The sequence below is a fragment of the Filicampus tigris genome, chromosome 6, assembly GCF_054856515.1.
Source record: "Filicampus tigris isolate MCC_2025a chromosome 6, RoL_Ftig_1.0, whole genome shotgun sequence".
Taxonomy (NCBI): Eukaryota; Metazoa; Chordata; class Actinopteri; order Syngnathiformes; family Syngnathidae; genus Filicampus; species Filicampus tigris.
Genome location: NC_141222.1, coordinates 29,061,683 through 29,076,107, shown reverse-complemented (window position 1 = coordinate 29,076,107; position 14,425 = coordinate 29,061,683). Strand labels below are relative to the sequence as shown.

At 54.1% G+C, this 14,425-nt stretch overlaps 2 protein-coding genes and 1 pseudogene across 3 annotated transcripts; all 3 read right to left on the bottom strand.

Annotated features, from left to right (window-relative positions):
* Positions 1-111: 111 nt before the first annotated feature.
* On the bottom strand, positions 112-3,097 carry b3gnt2a (UDP-GlcNAc:betaGal beta-1,3-N-acetylglucosaminyltransferase 2a). The gene is made up of 2 exons (XM_086032652.1): positions 2,334-3,097; positions 112-1,473 (listed from the first exon to the last, which is right to left on the bottom strand). Exons 1-2 carry the CDS (start codon positions 2,739-2,741, stop codon positions 487-489), a joined length of 1,395 nt encoding a protein of 464 aa, XP_085888778.1. The 5' UTR covers positions 2,742-3,097; the 3' UTR covers positions 112-486.
* Positions 3,098-3,255: 158 nt separating this feature from the next.
* On the bottom strand, positions 3,256-8,089 carry commd1 (copper metabolism (Murr1) domain containing 1). 2 transcript variants are annotated; one of them, XM_086032686.1, is made up of 4 exons: positions 7,808-8,089; positions 5,585-5,642; positions 5,349-5,530; positions 3,256-3,788 (listed from the first exon to the last, which is right to left on the bottom strand). In XM_086032686.1, exons 1-4 carry the CDS (start codon positions 8,006-8,008, stop codon positions 3,681-3,683), a joined length of 549 nt encoding a protein of 182 aa, XP_085888812.1. In that variant the 5' UTR covers positions 8,009-8,089; the 3' UTR covers positions 3,256-3,680. The 2 variants fall into 2 exon arrangements, with proteins under 2 accessions (XP_085888812.1, XP_085888811.1); XM_086032685.1 differs by having other exon boundaries at positions 5,349-5,642; positions 7,808-8,088.
* A 1,325-nt stretch (positions 8,090-9,414) lies between these two features.
* On the bottom strand, positions 9,415-13,237 carry LOC147146661 (uncharacterized; annotated as a pseudogene).
* Positions 13,238-14,425: the final 1,188 nt, after the last annotated feature.

Below are 14,425 nucleotides of genomic sequence, written 5' to 3'. Positions count from 1 at the left end.
TATTTGTCGCGTGCCCGTGCAAACAGCTGAGGCCGATCGGCGAGCTGATTGGCTGTCGTGTCACCGACAGCCACAAGAGGGAGCCAAAACAACCGTCTTCAACTACCGCCTGCTTGCGTTTGGTTTATTTTGGAACAATGCATGACAAGAAACTCCGTTCGAGTCGATTACTTTTTCGCATTTTTGAAACAAAAAGTCATCCATACCGCATCATCAATACTTGAGGCTCCGACTGATGCCCACTGCTATCATTTATATAACATCACGAAATCATAGCATGACATAATCATTAATTGAGGTCTACTCATGTGGAATTATTGACGTCTGCAATAATCAATGTCTTGTCAATATTCTCCATGTCTGCCATCATCGGCAACCAAGATCTTCGCTAACATGACGTCATCAATAATATGGGGTCATCAAGAGTTATCACGTCGTAAACACCCAACGCAATTATTCATGGCTTTTACTAGTATGACATCATATCTATTTGGCATCGGACGTGCTGAGTCCGGCCGGCCGTGTAGCTAACCAGGCGTCCTCTGTCCTCTGGCAGGTTGTGGGACCGCCGCCGCCGCCGCCCGACAGCCGCGCCTGCCCGGCCGCGCTGATCCACATCTTCAGCATCTCCTGCGCCGTGCGACCGCTCACCACCATCAACTGACTGCGCGCGCAGGCATCCACGCCCTCGTCGTCGTCGCCGTGGCGGCGGAGCGGGCGGGCGGCGAATCCCGGGTGCTTCTGCGGGACCAGACCCAGCTTGCGGAGGCACAGGCCCGTGTAGACTTCGTGGACCGGGAAGAGGAGGACGCGCCGCGAGACGTCGTGAAGGCGCAACGCCAGCTCGCCCGACAGCAGGAAGCCCCCGGACGCGGCGTAGGGCGGATAGGCTCCTGCGAAAACGCTGGGCGGGACAAAGTCCGGGAGAGCCCGGTCGGCGGGCGGCCGTCCGTCGATGATGACGTCACCCACGAAGAGGAAGTCTCTGCTGGCGCGGGGCAGAGTCTCCAGGAAGTCCAACACTCGGAACGTGTTGACAAAGGCGTCGTCGCGAGCCTCCAGGACAAAGCGGCTTCGCGGACAATTGCGGCGGAACCACTGCAGGAAGAGCGCCTCCTTCAGGCTCAAGTTGAGGGGCGTGTCCCTGAACTCCCACTGGAGCAGGTCCCCGTGAAGCTCCGCCTCCCGGCCCAGCATGCCTCGCAGGTCCGGGTGGTGGTCCTCGGGCGGCGTTTGCCCCAGCAGGAAGACGGTGGCCACCGTGCGGTTGGCCAGGACGCCGGCGCGGCCCCACGTCTGCCGGATGGCCTGCCGCCGCCCAAAATGCGGCACCAGCGACTTGACGGCGAGCAGGAGGAAGGCGTCCGGCTGCCGGCACCCCGGAGCCGGAGCCAGAAGCACGCCGGACTTTCTGCAGCGCATGTAGAGCAGGAAGTCCTGGAGGCGGCGGGGCAACGTGTTGTAATCCCACACCTGCCGTTTGAGAGTTGAGAGCGGTCAAAAGTCAATCTGGGTGGCACCAACGATCGGGCCGGGAGAGGAGGGTCTCCAAGTGCCGACTTCACGGTGCAAACGTGCGCTCTGCCAAGCCAAGACTCTGGTGTGCCACTACTTTGCCGCATTTCAAGGGAACGGGAGGAGTTAAGGGAGTTAAGCTTCAGGTTAAACCAGCGGTGTTACCACGATGACAGGCGTGGGTGGGCATTCGTCCTACCGGGCGGGGGGGACAAAAAAGGGCTACAATGCTCACGTAGATGGAAATCCAGCGTAGGGCTACTGCACCCTAAAATGTGTTTTGTTTTCTCCTTCATTCAGATAACTGTTGTTGTGAACTGGGGTAAACAAATACAAGTCCATTTGATTTTGATTTGACTTAGAAGACATCCATAACTGAACAGCATGGACATGCAGGTGACAATGTTTTTTTTTTTTTCGTTTTGGGTTCTGCCATCAGAACTACATCCAGTTTTCTTTGGGTGGGCAGAGCGTGTCCATGGGTGGGCACTGCCCCCCCTGGCCCCCTGGTAACGCCCCTGGGTTAAACCGCGATGCGGTTCACATTTGAACACTTTTACAGAACCCAATTTGACAGCATTCCAGGAGCAGGTCGCTCATTTGTAAGACACAAAAGGACGCCACATTGGCTTGCTTTTGCCAAATGCGCACACCAATTGGGGAGTTAATTGTCGAGTTCAAATGTGAACGTCATCACGTTTGAACGTGAAATCGATCGCCATTATGGTGAGCTTGTTTGTGGGCTACGTGGCGGGCAACGCGAAGAAGCGAAGAAGCGAAGAAGCGAAGAAGCGAAGGCGGCCAAGTTCCCACATCACCTGCGTGACAACTCTGCGGTCCGCTTGGCACGAGTCCCGACTGCGAGGCCCGCTCAGGTCCAGCCGCCGCTGCTCGCCGTTCCACAAGGACGCGCCCCGGCGGCTCCCGGACCGGAGCGCGAGCGGCTTGACCAGTCCGCCGCGGTCCCGGCCCAGCTTCCAGCTGAGCGCCGCCAGGACGCAGCACGCCAACACGTTGAGCAGCAGCAGCAGCGGCAGCGGCGGCGGCGACGGCGACGGCGACGGCGGGCGGCGGCGGCGGGTCCCGCCTCGCGCCCGAGCCGCCGCGTTGCCGCCCCGCGACGCACAAGCTCCGCGCGGCCGTGCCGGGGTCCGCACAGCAACTCCGCGAGGACTTTCGGATGCTTCCCCGGCGGCGCTGGGATACAACGGAACGTTCGGGAACATGGCGCCGCAATGCCCTGCTTTTGCCAGGCGTCACACGCTTGCAATCAAGAGCCCCGCGTGACGCCAAACAGTGAACGCAGTCCGTCCTCGAACAGGGGGCTGCGTGTGGGCGGGGCCGTCGGACACCAACGTCTTTGTTTTGCAGGACCAAAGTGCAATTGCGCATCCACCGCAGTAGGTGGCAGCGACGCCCTCGATGTCGGAGCGCACAAGAGCGCGGAGGCGCACTCGCGACACGTTTCGAGACAAATCGTACTATCGATGACACTCGTGGCCGAGAGTTGGGAGGTGGGAAATATAACCCAAAAAAGAATTGAGAAGCAAGGAGATAACACAAGCCAACGGAATAACAAACTCTACAATTGAAAAAAGATGTTTTTAAACGTAAGAAAAGGAAGAGAAAAACGCTTTCGCAAAACAAAGGCTAACAAAGCGCATATTTCTAAAAGTGAAACTTCCTAGTTGTAGCCAACGTGTTGTTTTCATCTGTCAATCATGGTACATGAGCTTTCCGGCTTGTTTAAATGCCTTTATTTCGTTACATCTGCGCGGCGGGAAGGTCAAAGAGCTGTTCGAGAATCGTAGCTGACTATATTACAAAACAATACAATTTAGTCCGGTTGACTATTTGTGCCCTGCGATCGGCCGGTTTATTGACTTGGTGACGACACCAATCGAGCTGATTGGCCAGACCCGAGAGCCGAGAGCCCGCCCGGCTCGCTTGGTCCGCAACATGCTCTCCTCGAGCTCCTCCGGACGAGCCGCGGCGGCGGCGTGCTCTCGGCCGTGTTGCGTTTGAACGTGCGCGGGTGCCATTTTGGTTCCGGGCGGAAAAAAAAAAAACACGTCAGCAAAACGATGACAGGAGACAAGAGTTGTCCCACTGGTCACGCAGCTGACTTTCTGTCTCAGACTTCCTGCGTCGGCGCAACGCTCGCGTCAAGCGCGCTGAACGGCGGCGTCGATGGCAGCCTGGATGGCGGCCATCTTCTTCAGCACACACTGTACGTTGCGCTCATCCATCTCCACGCACACAAAGTCTGACTCCTGCAAGACAAAATCAAGGGGGGGGAGCAAAGTCAGAGCTGAGCATCGGACTAAAAAAGCCCAGCACGTTTATCGCCTTCCGCCAACAGCCGTCGCCTTTTCCGACCAAATAATAATCGGTCCCGCTATCATTTTGAACGGGCTTCCGCTAGCGTTTGCGACCAGCGGCTTTTGACAAACTACCACTAGCACCCCAAGCCGAAAGACTCACCGCGAACGGACTAAATGTTTCTCTTTTAGCACCTTCCGGGACCTTTTTGGAGCTTTATGTACCTTTAAAGCGGAAATCAAGCCAAACGTCTTTTTTTTCAAGAATATGTTCCCAGCATGCCCACTCGTTGAAACGCGGCATTCGGATTCATTTTGTGTTTGTGGAATAGAAGTTTAGCAGCAAAATGCACCCGTTTTTAGCCATCTCTGGGGCGGCCATTTTGTCTTCTGTCGACTGAAAATGACATCGCAGTTGCTCAGGTAACGACCAATCACGGCTGACCTGTTTTCTGAGTCCGATTGGTCGCCGTGAGCTGTTGTGATGTCATTTTCAGTCGACAGAAGACAAAATGGCCGCCCCCGCGGATGGCTAAAAACGAGTGAATAACCCTAATTCTACAAACGCAATATTGATTCGGATGCCCTGTTTCAGGCTTCCATGGCCACCGTGTCCTTGGATTTTGTCTATGTCAACTAATATCTTTTGTTTTTGTTTTTTTTAATATATCTTACACTCAACACATATTGCCAAAACTAAAACAAAGCATATTTGAACAAATGAAAAGGAACACAACTGCTCCAAAACCTCATTCAAACTAGCTGAAGTAAAGCAACAACACTCAAAAGGAAATAAAAACAAAGTCCCCAACTATTCTAAAGGCCCTGATAGACCAAAGCGACGTCGGAGGTCGCGAAGCGCGGTGGCGTCTTTAAGCGCCGTCCGCTTGGTGTAGCGGCCACCGTCGTAGTGTCGTAACCCGTCTGTGAGCGTCCGGGGGCGTTTACGCGTGTTGAATCGGCGTCGCCAGTCGTGACATTTGCTCACTCTGATGGGCTGTTAGCGAGCAAAATCAGCGCTCGGAGCACCAACGGGACGTGACAGGTGCGGATAAACAGCGACAACGCCTTCGCTGCCTTCATCTTCTTCCAAGTCCAAGAGCGAGGGTTGACAATTGAAGTATTTCACAGTACCGTGTCAAGAACGTGATGGTTGACTTTGCGTGGGAGTTCATCGAGAGCAAAGAATAGAGCTGAATGCATTGTTTACGTTTTTATAATCCGCCCCCGGCCAACAGCTTTCCGGTTGGAGTTTTCTAACCATGAGAAATGGCGACTGCCGCCGCCGATGGTATGGAAGGCTATTACGTCTCATGCATGCGCACACGCTACTTTTATGGTCCGCATCGCCGTCTGCCGTGTGTTTTGCAGCGTGACGTGCCGACGGCCGGCCGCCGCGGGGGGTGAGCGTCAGCCGCTGTTGGCCAGCGTCTTTTTGGGCCTTCAGGCTGTCGACGGCTGTGCGACGGCAGTGCTGCAGAGCAACACGAAGCCAATCCGGCAAAAGCTCACCCGCTCGCCGCTGGCCAGCTCCAGCTCCAGCAGGGCCAGGGGCCCGCCGGGGGGCGGCCCCCCGCGTCCGGCCGCCGTCCGGAGCTCCAGCCTCCAGGACAGGCCGCCGAGGGCGGGCTCCCAGCGGCTGTGCGCCAGGAGGCTTTGGCGGACGCGCCCGCGCTGGCTCTTCCAGAAGCGGGCCAGGGCGGCGGCCTGCTCGGGGGCCACTCCCTGGCCCGCCCCCTGCTTGCGGGTCTGGGCGGTGAGGAAAGCCTCCAGCTGGGCCTGGTCCATGTCGGCTGCGGCCATCGACTGGGGTGGGGTGGGGGGGGGGGGGGGGGGGGGGGAAGACACATCGTTAATGGGGTCACGTGAGGTCAGCTTCTTCAGTGACATCACTTATGAAATATTTGATACGCTCTTTACCAATACGACATCAGTGGTCAATGTCTTGGTGTACTCAGTGACTATTGGATTTATGTTGCACAGTGTCTCAATCTGACATTGTTGACCTTAGCAATGGCATCGTTAATAACGTACTTCAAGGTCTTCACAAGAGGATTCCCAGAGATGGGCATTCCATCTTGGACGGACGGAAGACAAGATGGTTTTTTTTTTGGAAAGGACGGACTAAGCGTGGACAGAAGTGGACTTTCGACCGTCCCTGTAATCGTCCTTCACCGGGTAAAGTACCCGCGTGTTGGCCCAGCATTAAAAAGAACAGATGTGATGGATATTTTTGAAGTTGGTGTGTACATGCCACCAGACAAATCTAGCTGAGTAGAAATAAAGTAGGCTACAAATGTTTGGAAATGATGCTTCTTACGTTGAGCAGACATGTCGTCTATTTTTATTTTTTTTTTTACAGTGGGAGAGTGACTTACATCATCTGAATGACGGTGTGTTCAAGTTCCACTGAGAGTGGGAATTTGGAATGCTCCCAGCGCTTCCCAGCCTTACCAACACACAGGAAAACACGTCGTGCTAATGTGAGTAAAAAATTCAATCTATGTGGCACTTCTACGACTCATCTACCTTGCCACTTTACTGACTGGAAGGTGCAAATTCTGACATTCCTGTTGAACTTAAATGCATCAGTAGCTGAAACGGGACATAACCGCCCGCACGTGCACAAGCCCTCGCTGTTTCACCGGAAATCTTTGCCGTCACGAGCAAAAGTTGAGGGGGAGGGCGAGGGATCGAGGTCGTTTTGAAGGTGCGGGGACCCCCCCCCAACCCCCCTGTCCAAAGTACCATCTGTGCCCACGCTTGTATCTCTTCCTACCGTTGATCATATGCTTTCAGGGCCAGATACACCAATCCGACGTCGGTAAGAGTCGGGGCGTCTAATTGCGCCGTCTGATTGGTGTGGCGAACACCGTCGTGACATCGGACCTCGTCAGGAAGTGTCTGCTGGGCTTTTGAGCATGTTGAATCGGCGTCGCCAGTCGTGACATTTGCTCACTCCGATGGGCTGTTAGCTAGCCAATGGCCACACGGAGCACGACGGGGAAGTGACAAATGCGGATAAACGGCGAGCGCGCCTTTGCCGCCTCAATCTTCTTCTAAGTGCAATGGCCAGGTTTGACAATGTCAGTATCTGACGATACCGTGTCAAGAACGTGAGGGTTTACTTGGCGTGGGAGTTCAACGTGAGCAAAAAATAGAGCGGAATGCGTTGTTTGCGTTTTTATAATCCGCCCCCGCTTGGCCAATAGCTTTTCGGTCGGCTCTTTCTAACCATGAGGAATAGTCGCTACTGCCGCCGACGGTATGGAGGGGTATTACGTGTCACGCATGCGCACAAGCTACTTTCACGGTCGGCGTCGGCGGCTGTCGTTGCGGTGTATTTTTCCAGCCCGACGCCGCGGCCGTCGGTCACGGTCGGCCGACGTCGGATTGCTCTATCTTGCCCTTTATTCTGAAGGGTGCTTTCGCCGCTCGTCGGCGACCTATTACCGTAATGCCTGGCGTGAAGGAAATTAGGGGCGGCTGGCTTGACTTTGTTTTTTTCGAACGGAGGCTGCCTTGACCGCAGTTGTGATACAGCAGGGGTGCTCAATCCCGGTCGTCAAGAGCCCCTATCCAGCCTGTTTCCCATCTCTCCCTGCCTGCAACACACCTGATTCAAATGATCCGCTCATCCCTAGCTTTGCACAAGCCTGAGAACGATTGTGATCATTTGTATCAAGTGTGTTCCGGTAGGGAGGGATGGGGAAAGAGGCGAGGATAGGGGCTCTTGACGACCGGGATTGAGGAGCCCTGTTTTACAGGGTGCCAAGGGGTGGCGGGCGGCTACCTGGACTAAATGAATAAACGAAAAGAAAAACCTTGACAGTCTTCTAACATGGCAAAGCCACCGGTCCCGTAGCACGGCTGCTTTGTGGGGAAACAAAAAGGCCAGCTTGAGACGTGAGCGATGAGCGCCTTTCGTTTCGACGGTTGGTTGGGAGTGGGGAGTGGGGAGTGTTTCTGACCTGAAGGAGCGCCTTCATTTTGTCGTACAAAGCCTTGAAGTGTTGCTGTGTGTCCTCGGGGTAAAGTTGACTTTTTAACAGCTCTTCCGTCACGTCGCTGTTTCGGTAAAAGATTTGCTGCGCGACGCCGCTGAGCAGCGCGCCCAGCGAGCTCCTGCCGGCCTCGGCCTCGGCCTCCGTCTCCGTCTGCGCCTCCGCCATCTTGGCTTCTTGGAGTCTCCGCCCTCCGTCCGGGCCTGCGTGTGACGCGTGACAATGACGTAAGGCCCGCGCGGCATTGTGGGGCTTGCCTCGGAGTTTCTCTTCTGCGTTCCGACCGAGTTCACCTTTCCCGTCAGTCACAATGAAATTTGGACCAAATTCTTCATGGTAAAATGAAATTACCAAGAAAAAACTGTAACTTTGTAATATTGTAATAATTTGGGGTTAATACCACATACATGCGTGTTGTTGTTGTTGTTGTTGTTGTTGTTGTCCTTTCGGCTTTTCCCATCAATGGCAAAATAGAAATCCGTCCCTTCATTTGTTTAAAATTGAGTTACGGTCACATTTTGCTTCCTTGTCACTCCTGAGGGACACGAATGTGGACTTTCAGAAGATATGTGAAGATGTATCAAGTTGTTTATGTTTTGAATTGTACGGATTGTGAAGGTCTTAAAATGTCATTGAATCTGCCTTGCTGTTCCTTTTTGTTTTGATGTTGAGGTTGTCATGTTCAATGCTTTCTGTTTTTTGTTGTTGTTTTTGTTTCTCTCTCTACAAGACTCTGTCTATGGTCATTGCACGAACAATTGTTTAATCTCCCATCGAGAGTTTTTATATTGTGTTGTATAATGTGAATTAAAAAGAAAAATCTTTCCCGTCAGTGGGGGGCGCCATCTCGTCCGTGGGGCCACGTTCGGACATCATCGAGTGAGTGCGCACGTCACGCGTGCGCAGGCTCGAGGAGTAACGAAATGCGATATATCCAGGATACAAAACGTAAACAAACCATACATTGCAGTTGAGAAACAGAATCAGATTGCAGGTGCATTCAATCAAATGTGGGTTTTTTTTTAATGTGGGGAGAGAGACGGCACGGTCGAGTCCTCGCCGCCCTCCAACACGATTGTAGTCACCATATCCCACGTACGTCACGGATAGGTTTTTGTCGGCCAACGATGAAAAGACTGAGACAGCTGCTCATGGCTGCAGTGCGGTGACGTGGTTTCAAAAACGACCTCATGGCTGCAGTGCGGTGACGTGGTTTCAAAAACGACTGGAAGGAAATGGGCGCGGTGACTCTTTTGGATCGTATTCACAGCAGGACTTCATCATTTTCAATAACATTCACAAAGAAACGTGTGCAGTGCTGTGAAAATCATGCGGACTGCTTGTTGTTATCGCGGAGGAACACAAAGAGCTAAGCATGCCAGCCCGACCGTCACGAATCACCCACAGCTTTAATGCTGTGTTCAAACGCCATATTAGCAATATCTGTCCATTTGTTACCGGGAACACCAAAAAAGGTCATGCATCCGTCACAGAACAGCTCATTTTTTGTTTGATATCATTTTCCATTCGTCACGTTAGCGTGCTGGCATGAGCTTAGCATTCGGCAAACACATTTAGGAAGGGTAAACCAAAAGTTGTTGGCCATCAACAACCTCAGCCCTGCCCTCCTCTTTGCCCCCCACCTCGTGTTGCCCCACCCCTTCCTTGTCCACCTCGTGTGGCCCCACCCCTTCCTTGTCCTCCTCGTACCGTCCCACCTCCACCTTGTCCCCACCCTTGTTGACTTGGCGTTGCCCCGCTTTCTGTTCGTCCGCCTCGTACCGCCCCCCCTCCACCTTGCCCCCGCCCTTGTTGTCCTCGCGTTGCCCCACTTCCTGTTTGTCCTCCTCGTGCCGCCCCACCGCCACCTTGCCCCCACCCTTGTCGTCCTCGTGTGGCCCCGCCCCCTCCTTGTCCTCCTCGTACCGCCCCGCCGCCACCTTGCCCCCGCCCTTGCTGTCCTCGCGTCGCCCCACTTCCTGTTTGCCCTCCTCGCATCGCCCCACCTCCACTTTGCCCCCACCCTTGCCCTGCCCGTAGCGCCCCACTTCCTGTTTGCCCTCCTCCTACCGCCCCGCCGCCACCTTGCCCTCCCCGTAGCGCCCCACTTCCTCCTCCTCGCGCCCCTTGCACTTCCCCCCACCTTCTTGGCCCCACTGTTTGCCACTCTCCTTGCGCCCCCGGCGGCCTCCCTTGTCCCTCTCCTCCTGCCCCGCTCGCTCCTCGTATCGCTGGTAGCGCCCCCCCACCCCCGGCGCTGCCCGCGCCCCACTTTGCTGGCCCACGTCCTCCGAGTGGCCTTCCTTCTCGTAGCATCGGGGGGGTGATCCGCCCCCCGGCGGAGCAGCTGACGCAGCTCATGGCGCCGTTGCGGCGGTCGTCTTGGGGCCCGGTCGCAGCGAAAGATCTTTGCCAGGCCGCCTGCGCCCAAATGTTTGGCCAGGTTGAGCAGGGCTCCGCTCAGCCTTTGGACAGGGACGGAGGTGCCCTCCCACAAGGTTTTGACGCTCAGCAACTTGGAGAAGACCACCACGTGTTCCTTCCAGCCCCGGATGCGCTCCAGCAGCTTGAGGATGCTCAGGGCGTTCCTTTTGCTGGCGCCGCGTACGCGTAGAAGAGCAACAGACCCGACTTGTCCTTATCCGTGGCCCAGCCGCCGAACCTCTCCAGGACCCGCTATTCGGCGCGGTCCGCCCGGTTGTCTTCCACGGCGCCGGGGCAGATCATGGCGACCCGCTGCCAGGTCATGGACTCCCGCGCGCAGGCTTTGAGAACATCCCGCCGCGGCACCTGCGCCCTGGGACAACGGCGAGCCACGTCGGGCCACCGCGTTGTCGCCGGCGTAGACGTGGCACTGCAGGATGGCGTTCCTCACGTTCTGCTCTTGCACCCCGCCGAGGTCGTAGGAGCCCGCCGCGGCGCCGGGCGGGACGCTCGCGGCCAGACTGAACATGGGCATGTTGCTAAGACGGCAAACGCGCGCGACCGTTTAGCTGAACAGAGCCGGTGGGGATTTGACTCAAAGTGGCCGCAACGAGCTTCCCTTAGCGCTTCCGCGTCACGCCGTCAACCGATTGAAAAGCGATCCGAGCGGCCGATCCGCTCCCGCTCACTTTGACATTGACGTTTGCATTCTCGTTGCCACCCGCGCGCATGGGATGGCTCAAAGCGGGCCCGCTTTCGTCGCGCCGGAGCGAGGGCTACTTCCTGCCTCCGTGCCGAAGAATCACGGGAACTGTCGCGCCACTTGCCTGACGCTGGAAAGCCTGAAAGATTTGCTCGGCAGAAAAACCGGCGAGCGACCCCCGGCTACGGGACAATCGCATTGCAAAGGTCCCAATGCGCGATCCGAAGCGTTTGGGGCAACGGGCGGGCAGGCGAGAAACGCACTCTCTCTAAAGCCCAGGTAAACTTTGTTTGCGAGTTGGCAACTACTGGGTATGGACAGCGCAGTGTCCGCTTTGAAAGTACAGAATGAAGATTGACGCTTGGAGCCTTTAAGAATAAGAATGCCTTTATTGATCCCACAGTGGGGACATTTTCGTTGTTACAGTAGCAAAGATCACAGAGGTCACACAGGGGCGGCGGCATAATGTGGCCATTAATGTATAACATTGACGGCAAACATTTAGAATCAAACCTATGTAGATATACGCAGTAACGTGTGTATATACACATGTGTATACACACCAACCTACATCTGCATAAAAAATATGAGGAACACTCATTTCGGCCTGTACATAGTACAGAGGAAAAAATACTCTAAGTGACAGTGCTGCAGTGCTGTAGTGAAATGTAAGGGACAGCATTGGATAAAAATAAAACTAGACTAACAGTAGTGGGGAATGTTGAGTATTGCACGGTATTACAGTAGTGGGGAATATTGGCTATTGCACGATATGAGCTCAGGTGCAGGACTGCACGATTGCACTAATGTCCGCCAGTTTGTAGAGACTACACAATGTTCTTGTCTGGAAGCGGATGCGCCCGCCCGCACGTTCGTGAAGAAGGAGCGCTAGCTCTTCGTTCGCAGTGCCCTCAACCCGCAAAAGTGGAGGCGGCGAAAAGGTTTGGGAGCGCGCGCTCATTTTTCAGGAACCGCGCCGACATCAGCCGTACTCGAGCAGAATGAAATCATTCCGCCGAAGCGACGGCGTCAAGGAACTCCCTTTATCCCCATTTGCGGCCCATTTACTGGCCACGGGACGGGCCTGGCTTCTCAAAGAAAAGAGGCAACGGGCGTGCCAGGGCCCGGCGCCGCGTCTGAGAGCGCAAACCGTTCGGCGGGCCGGCGCCGTCACACAATAGGGCGGGAGTCGGCGCGGCCATGTCGGAGCGCTTGCGGCCATCGAGCCGCCGCGCGCGCTACTTCCCGCCAGGCCGCTCGGCAACCGCTTCCAAATCCAAAGCGATTGCACCTGAGCCGTCCGTCACGCATTCCACGATTAGAGATTTGCTCGACAAAATGCTGAATGGAAAAACAAAGAAAAAGCAAACTCATGGCAAAACTATATTTCATACATTCATCGGATTGACGCTTCAAGAAAACAATGCCTCACGTATGCCTCATTTTGTGGACTTTCCCTGCTCTGACGCACACTTGGCGCGGCACGCGACGACGACGACGACGGCGGCGGCGGCGGCGACGGCGACGGCGACGGCGACGGCGACACTGTGGCCGGTGGCCGCACTCACCTTTGCACTTGGAACCTGCGGGTGAAGAGAAGCACGGTCACCTTAGCGCATTAGCGTTAGCGTGAGGAGACGCGCTTCACCGAGGGAAATTCGGCGGAATTGTGGTCAAACGTACTTGCGGAGAATGTCGTCAACCAGCGTGGCCAATCTGTTCTGGTCGATTGCGGCGGCCCTCGCCGTCGCCACGGCGACCAACAGCGCCACCGCCAGGTGCCGACGCGCCGATGCCATCTGCGCGCGCAAACACAAAAGACACAGAACGCGCAGAACGCGCGCGTTCGCCGGTCAGCATCGACGTGGACTCGTACAAGTACGAGTGTCGTCGTGGTAGTAGAAGTAGCGGCGGTACGCAGTGGAAGTAGAGTTGGACTATTTGGTCCACGTCCGACGCCGAGGCCGCATCTTCGGCCAGCAAAAGGAAGAAAAGAAGGCGAGGATTGCCACGCGTGCGACTTCGGGACATTCAAGTGACAGCCATTGAAAACGCACGGACCGTGGTTCAAAAAAGTACAAATAAAAACATCACAATAATAATAATAACGATATAAGAATAATAACGTAGGATTTTTGAAGAGGACAAGGCGGCTCTGACCTGCATCGCTGGAGGATGAAGACGGATCTGAAGACGACAACGACGTGGCGCTTGTTGTTCTGCATGAGAGGAGGAAGGTTGATTTAAAACAAAAAAACACCCCCCCCCCAAAAAAAAAAAAAAAACACCCAAAAAGCTCAAAGAAGGAAGTGCCTCACCTCATCTTCATATTTCATCTTCAGGGACACTTCATTAGGTACACCAGCCCTGCCACGCTTCCGCACGATAATCAAGATGACTTTTGATTGTTGTACAATACGATCATCATCAGTTTTGTTTCTTTGGGGGGGGGCTTGGATTAAGAATCCTAAAATACGGCACGCTTATCTAACATGTTATAATACTACGTATTTGATCAAAATCTATAATAGGCCGAATATTTTTACTGTAACGCAATATATTATGACATGATCTATTGTCATTTTAGATGACGATTAAAAATGAGATCTTATACACGACATATTTTATGGTCAAATAAATACGACATTGTAACAAAGAGGTGCAATGATGAATCAATTCATCGCCGACTAATCAATCCTCAAATGAATCAATCATTAGTGATCATCAATGAATCATTTAGAGACCAACAATTGCCCAACCCCTCTGCAGAATTGCAGCCTCTTGAACAGTGAATATTGTCAGATTTCTTTCACTCTGGATGAAAGCAGACTGGCGATCAATGTTCTGAATCAAAAGACGACCTTTGCAAACGCCCGCATTTGCTTTGGAAAACAGTCCTGGACAGTTGTATTTGGCAGGAAAAGAATCCTATTCAACAAAATCAAAGAAAGCTGTCAGAACAGTCTTTGAATCGAAATAGGCATTCAATGTTTTCCCACATGAATTGCAAGATGTGACTCAAGCAGAAAACTGAAGTTGAAAAATGCGCCGAAGGTAGGTAAAAGCAGACGTTTGCGGGTATATCTTACTCGGTCTACTTCCGGAAGGAATGCAGACGTTGGAGAACGGGCACTGTTGAGAGGCTGATATTCTGGGGATCTGGACAATTTCAAGTTAAACAAGGACTCAAAGCATTTATCGATTTTCTGAAATATGGACGGATTTGAGAAGCGATTAGCCGATCGTTGCGCCTCTAGCTGGAGGTCACATTGACGGCGGAAAAGGCTGACAAAAGCAGGCGTTCCAAATGGGTGCGTAAACATTTTCGGGGGCCGTACGGCACCAGCGAGGATCAGAAATGCGACGATCCATCACGACGGTGACTGTGACAATCGTGTCATTTCCTGATGCGCGTGGCTGGCGAGGTGAGGGTAGAAAAAAGGGCAAGGCTTTTTTTT

Excerpts from the sequence above, each read along its gene's own strand:
- b3gnt2a (XM_086032652.1), bottom strand. The coding sequence starts at position 2,741 with ATGTTCCCGAACGTTCCGTTGTATCCCAGCGCCGCCGGGGAAGCATCC. Across the intron at positions 1,474-2,333 it reads ACCGCAGAGTTGTCACGCAG|GTGTGGGATTACAACACGTT; the intron begins GTGATGTGGGAA and ends CTCAAACGGCAG.
- commd1 (XM_086032685.1), bottom strand. The coding sequence starts at position 8,008 with ATGGCGGAGGCGCAGACGGAGACGGAGGCCGAGGCCGAGGCCGGCAGG. Across the intron at positions 5,643-7,807 it reads AAATGAAGGCGCTCCTTCAG|TCGATGGCCGCAGCCGACAT; the intron begins GTCAGAAACACT and ends ACCCCACCCCAG. Across the intron at positions 3,789-5,348 it reads AGCTGGCCAGCGGCGAGCGG|GAGTCAGACTTTGTGTGCGT; the intron begins GTGAGCTTTTGC and ends TTTGTCTTGCAG.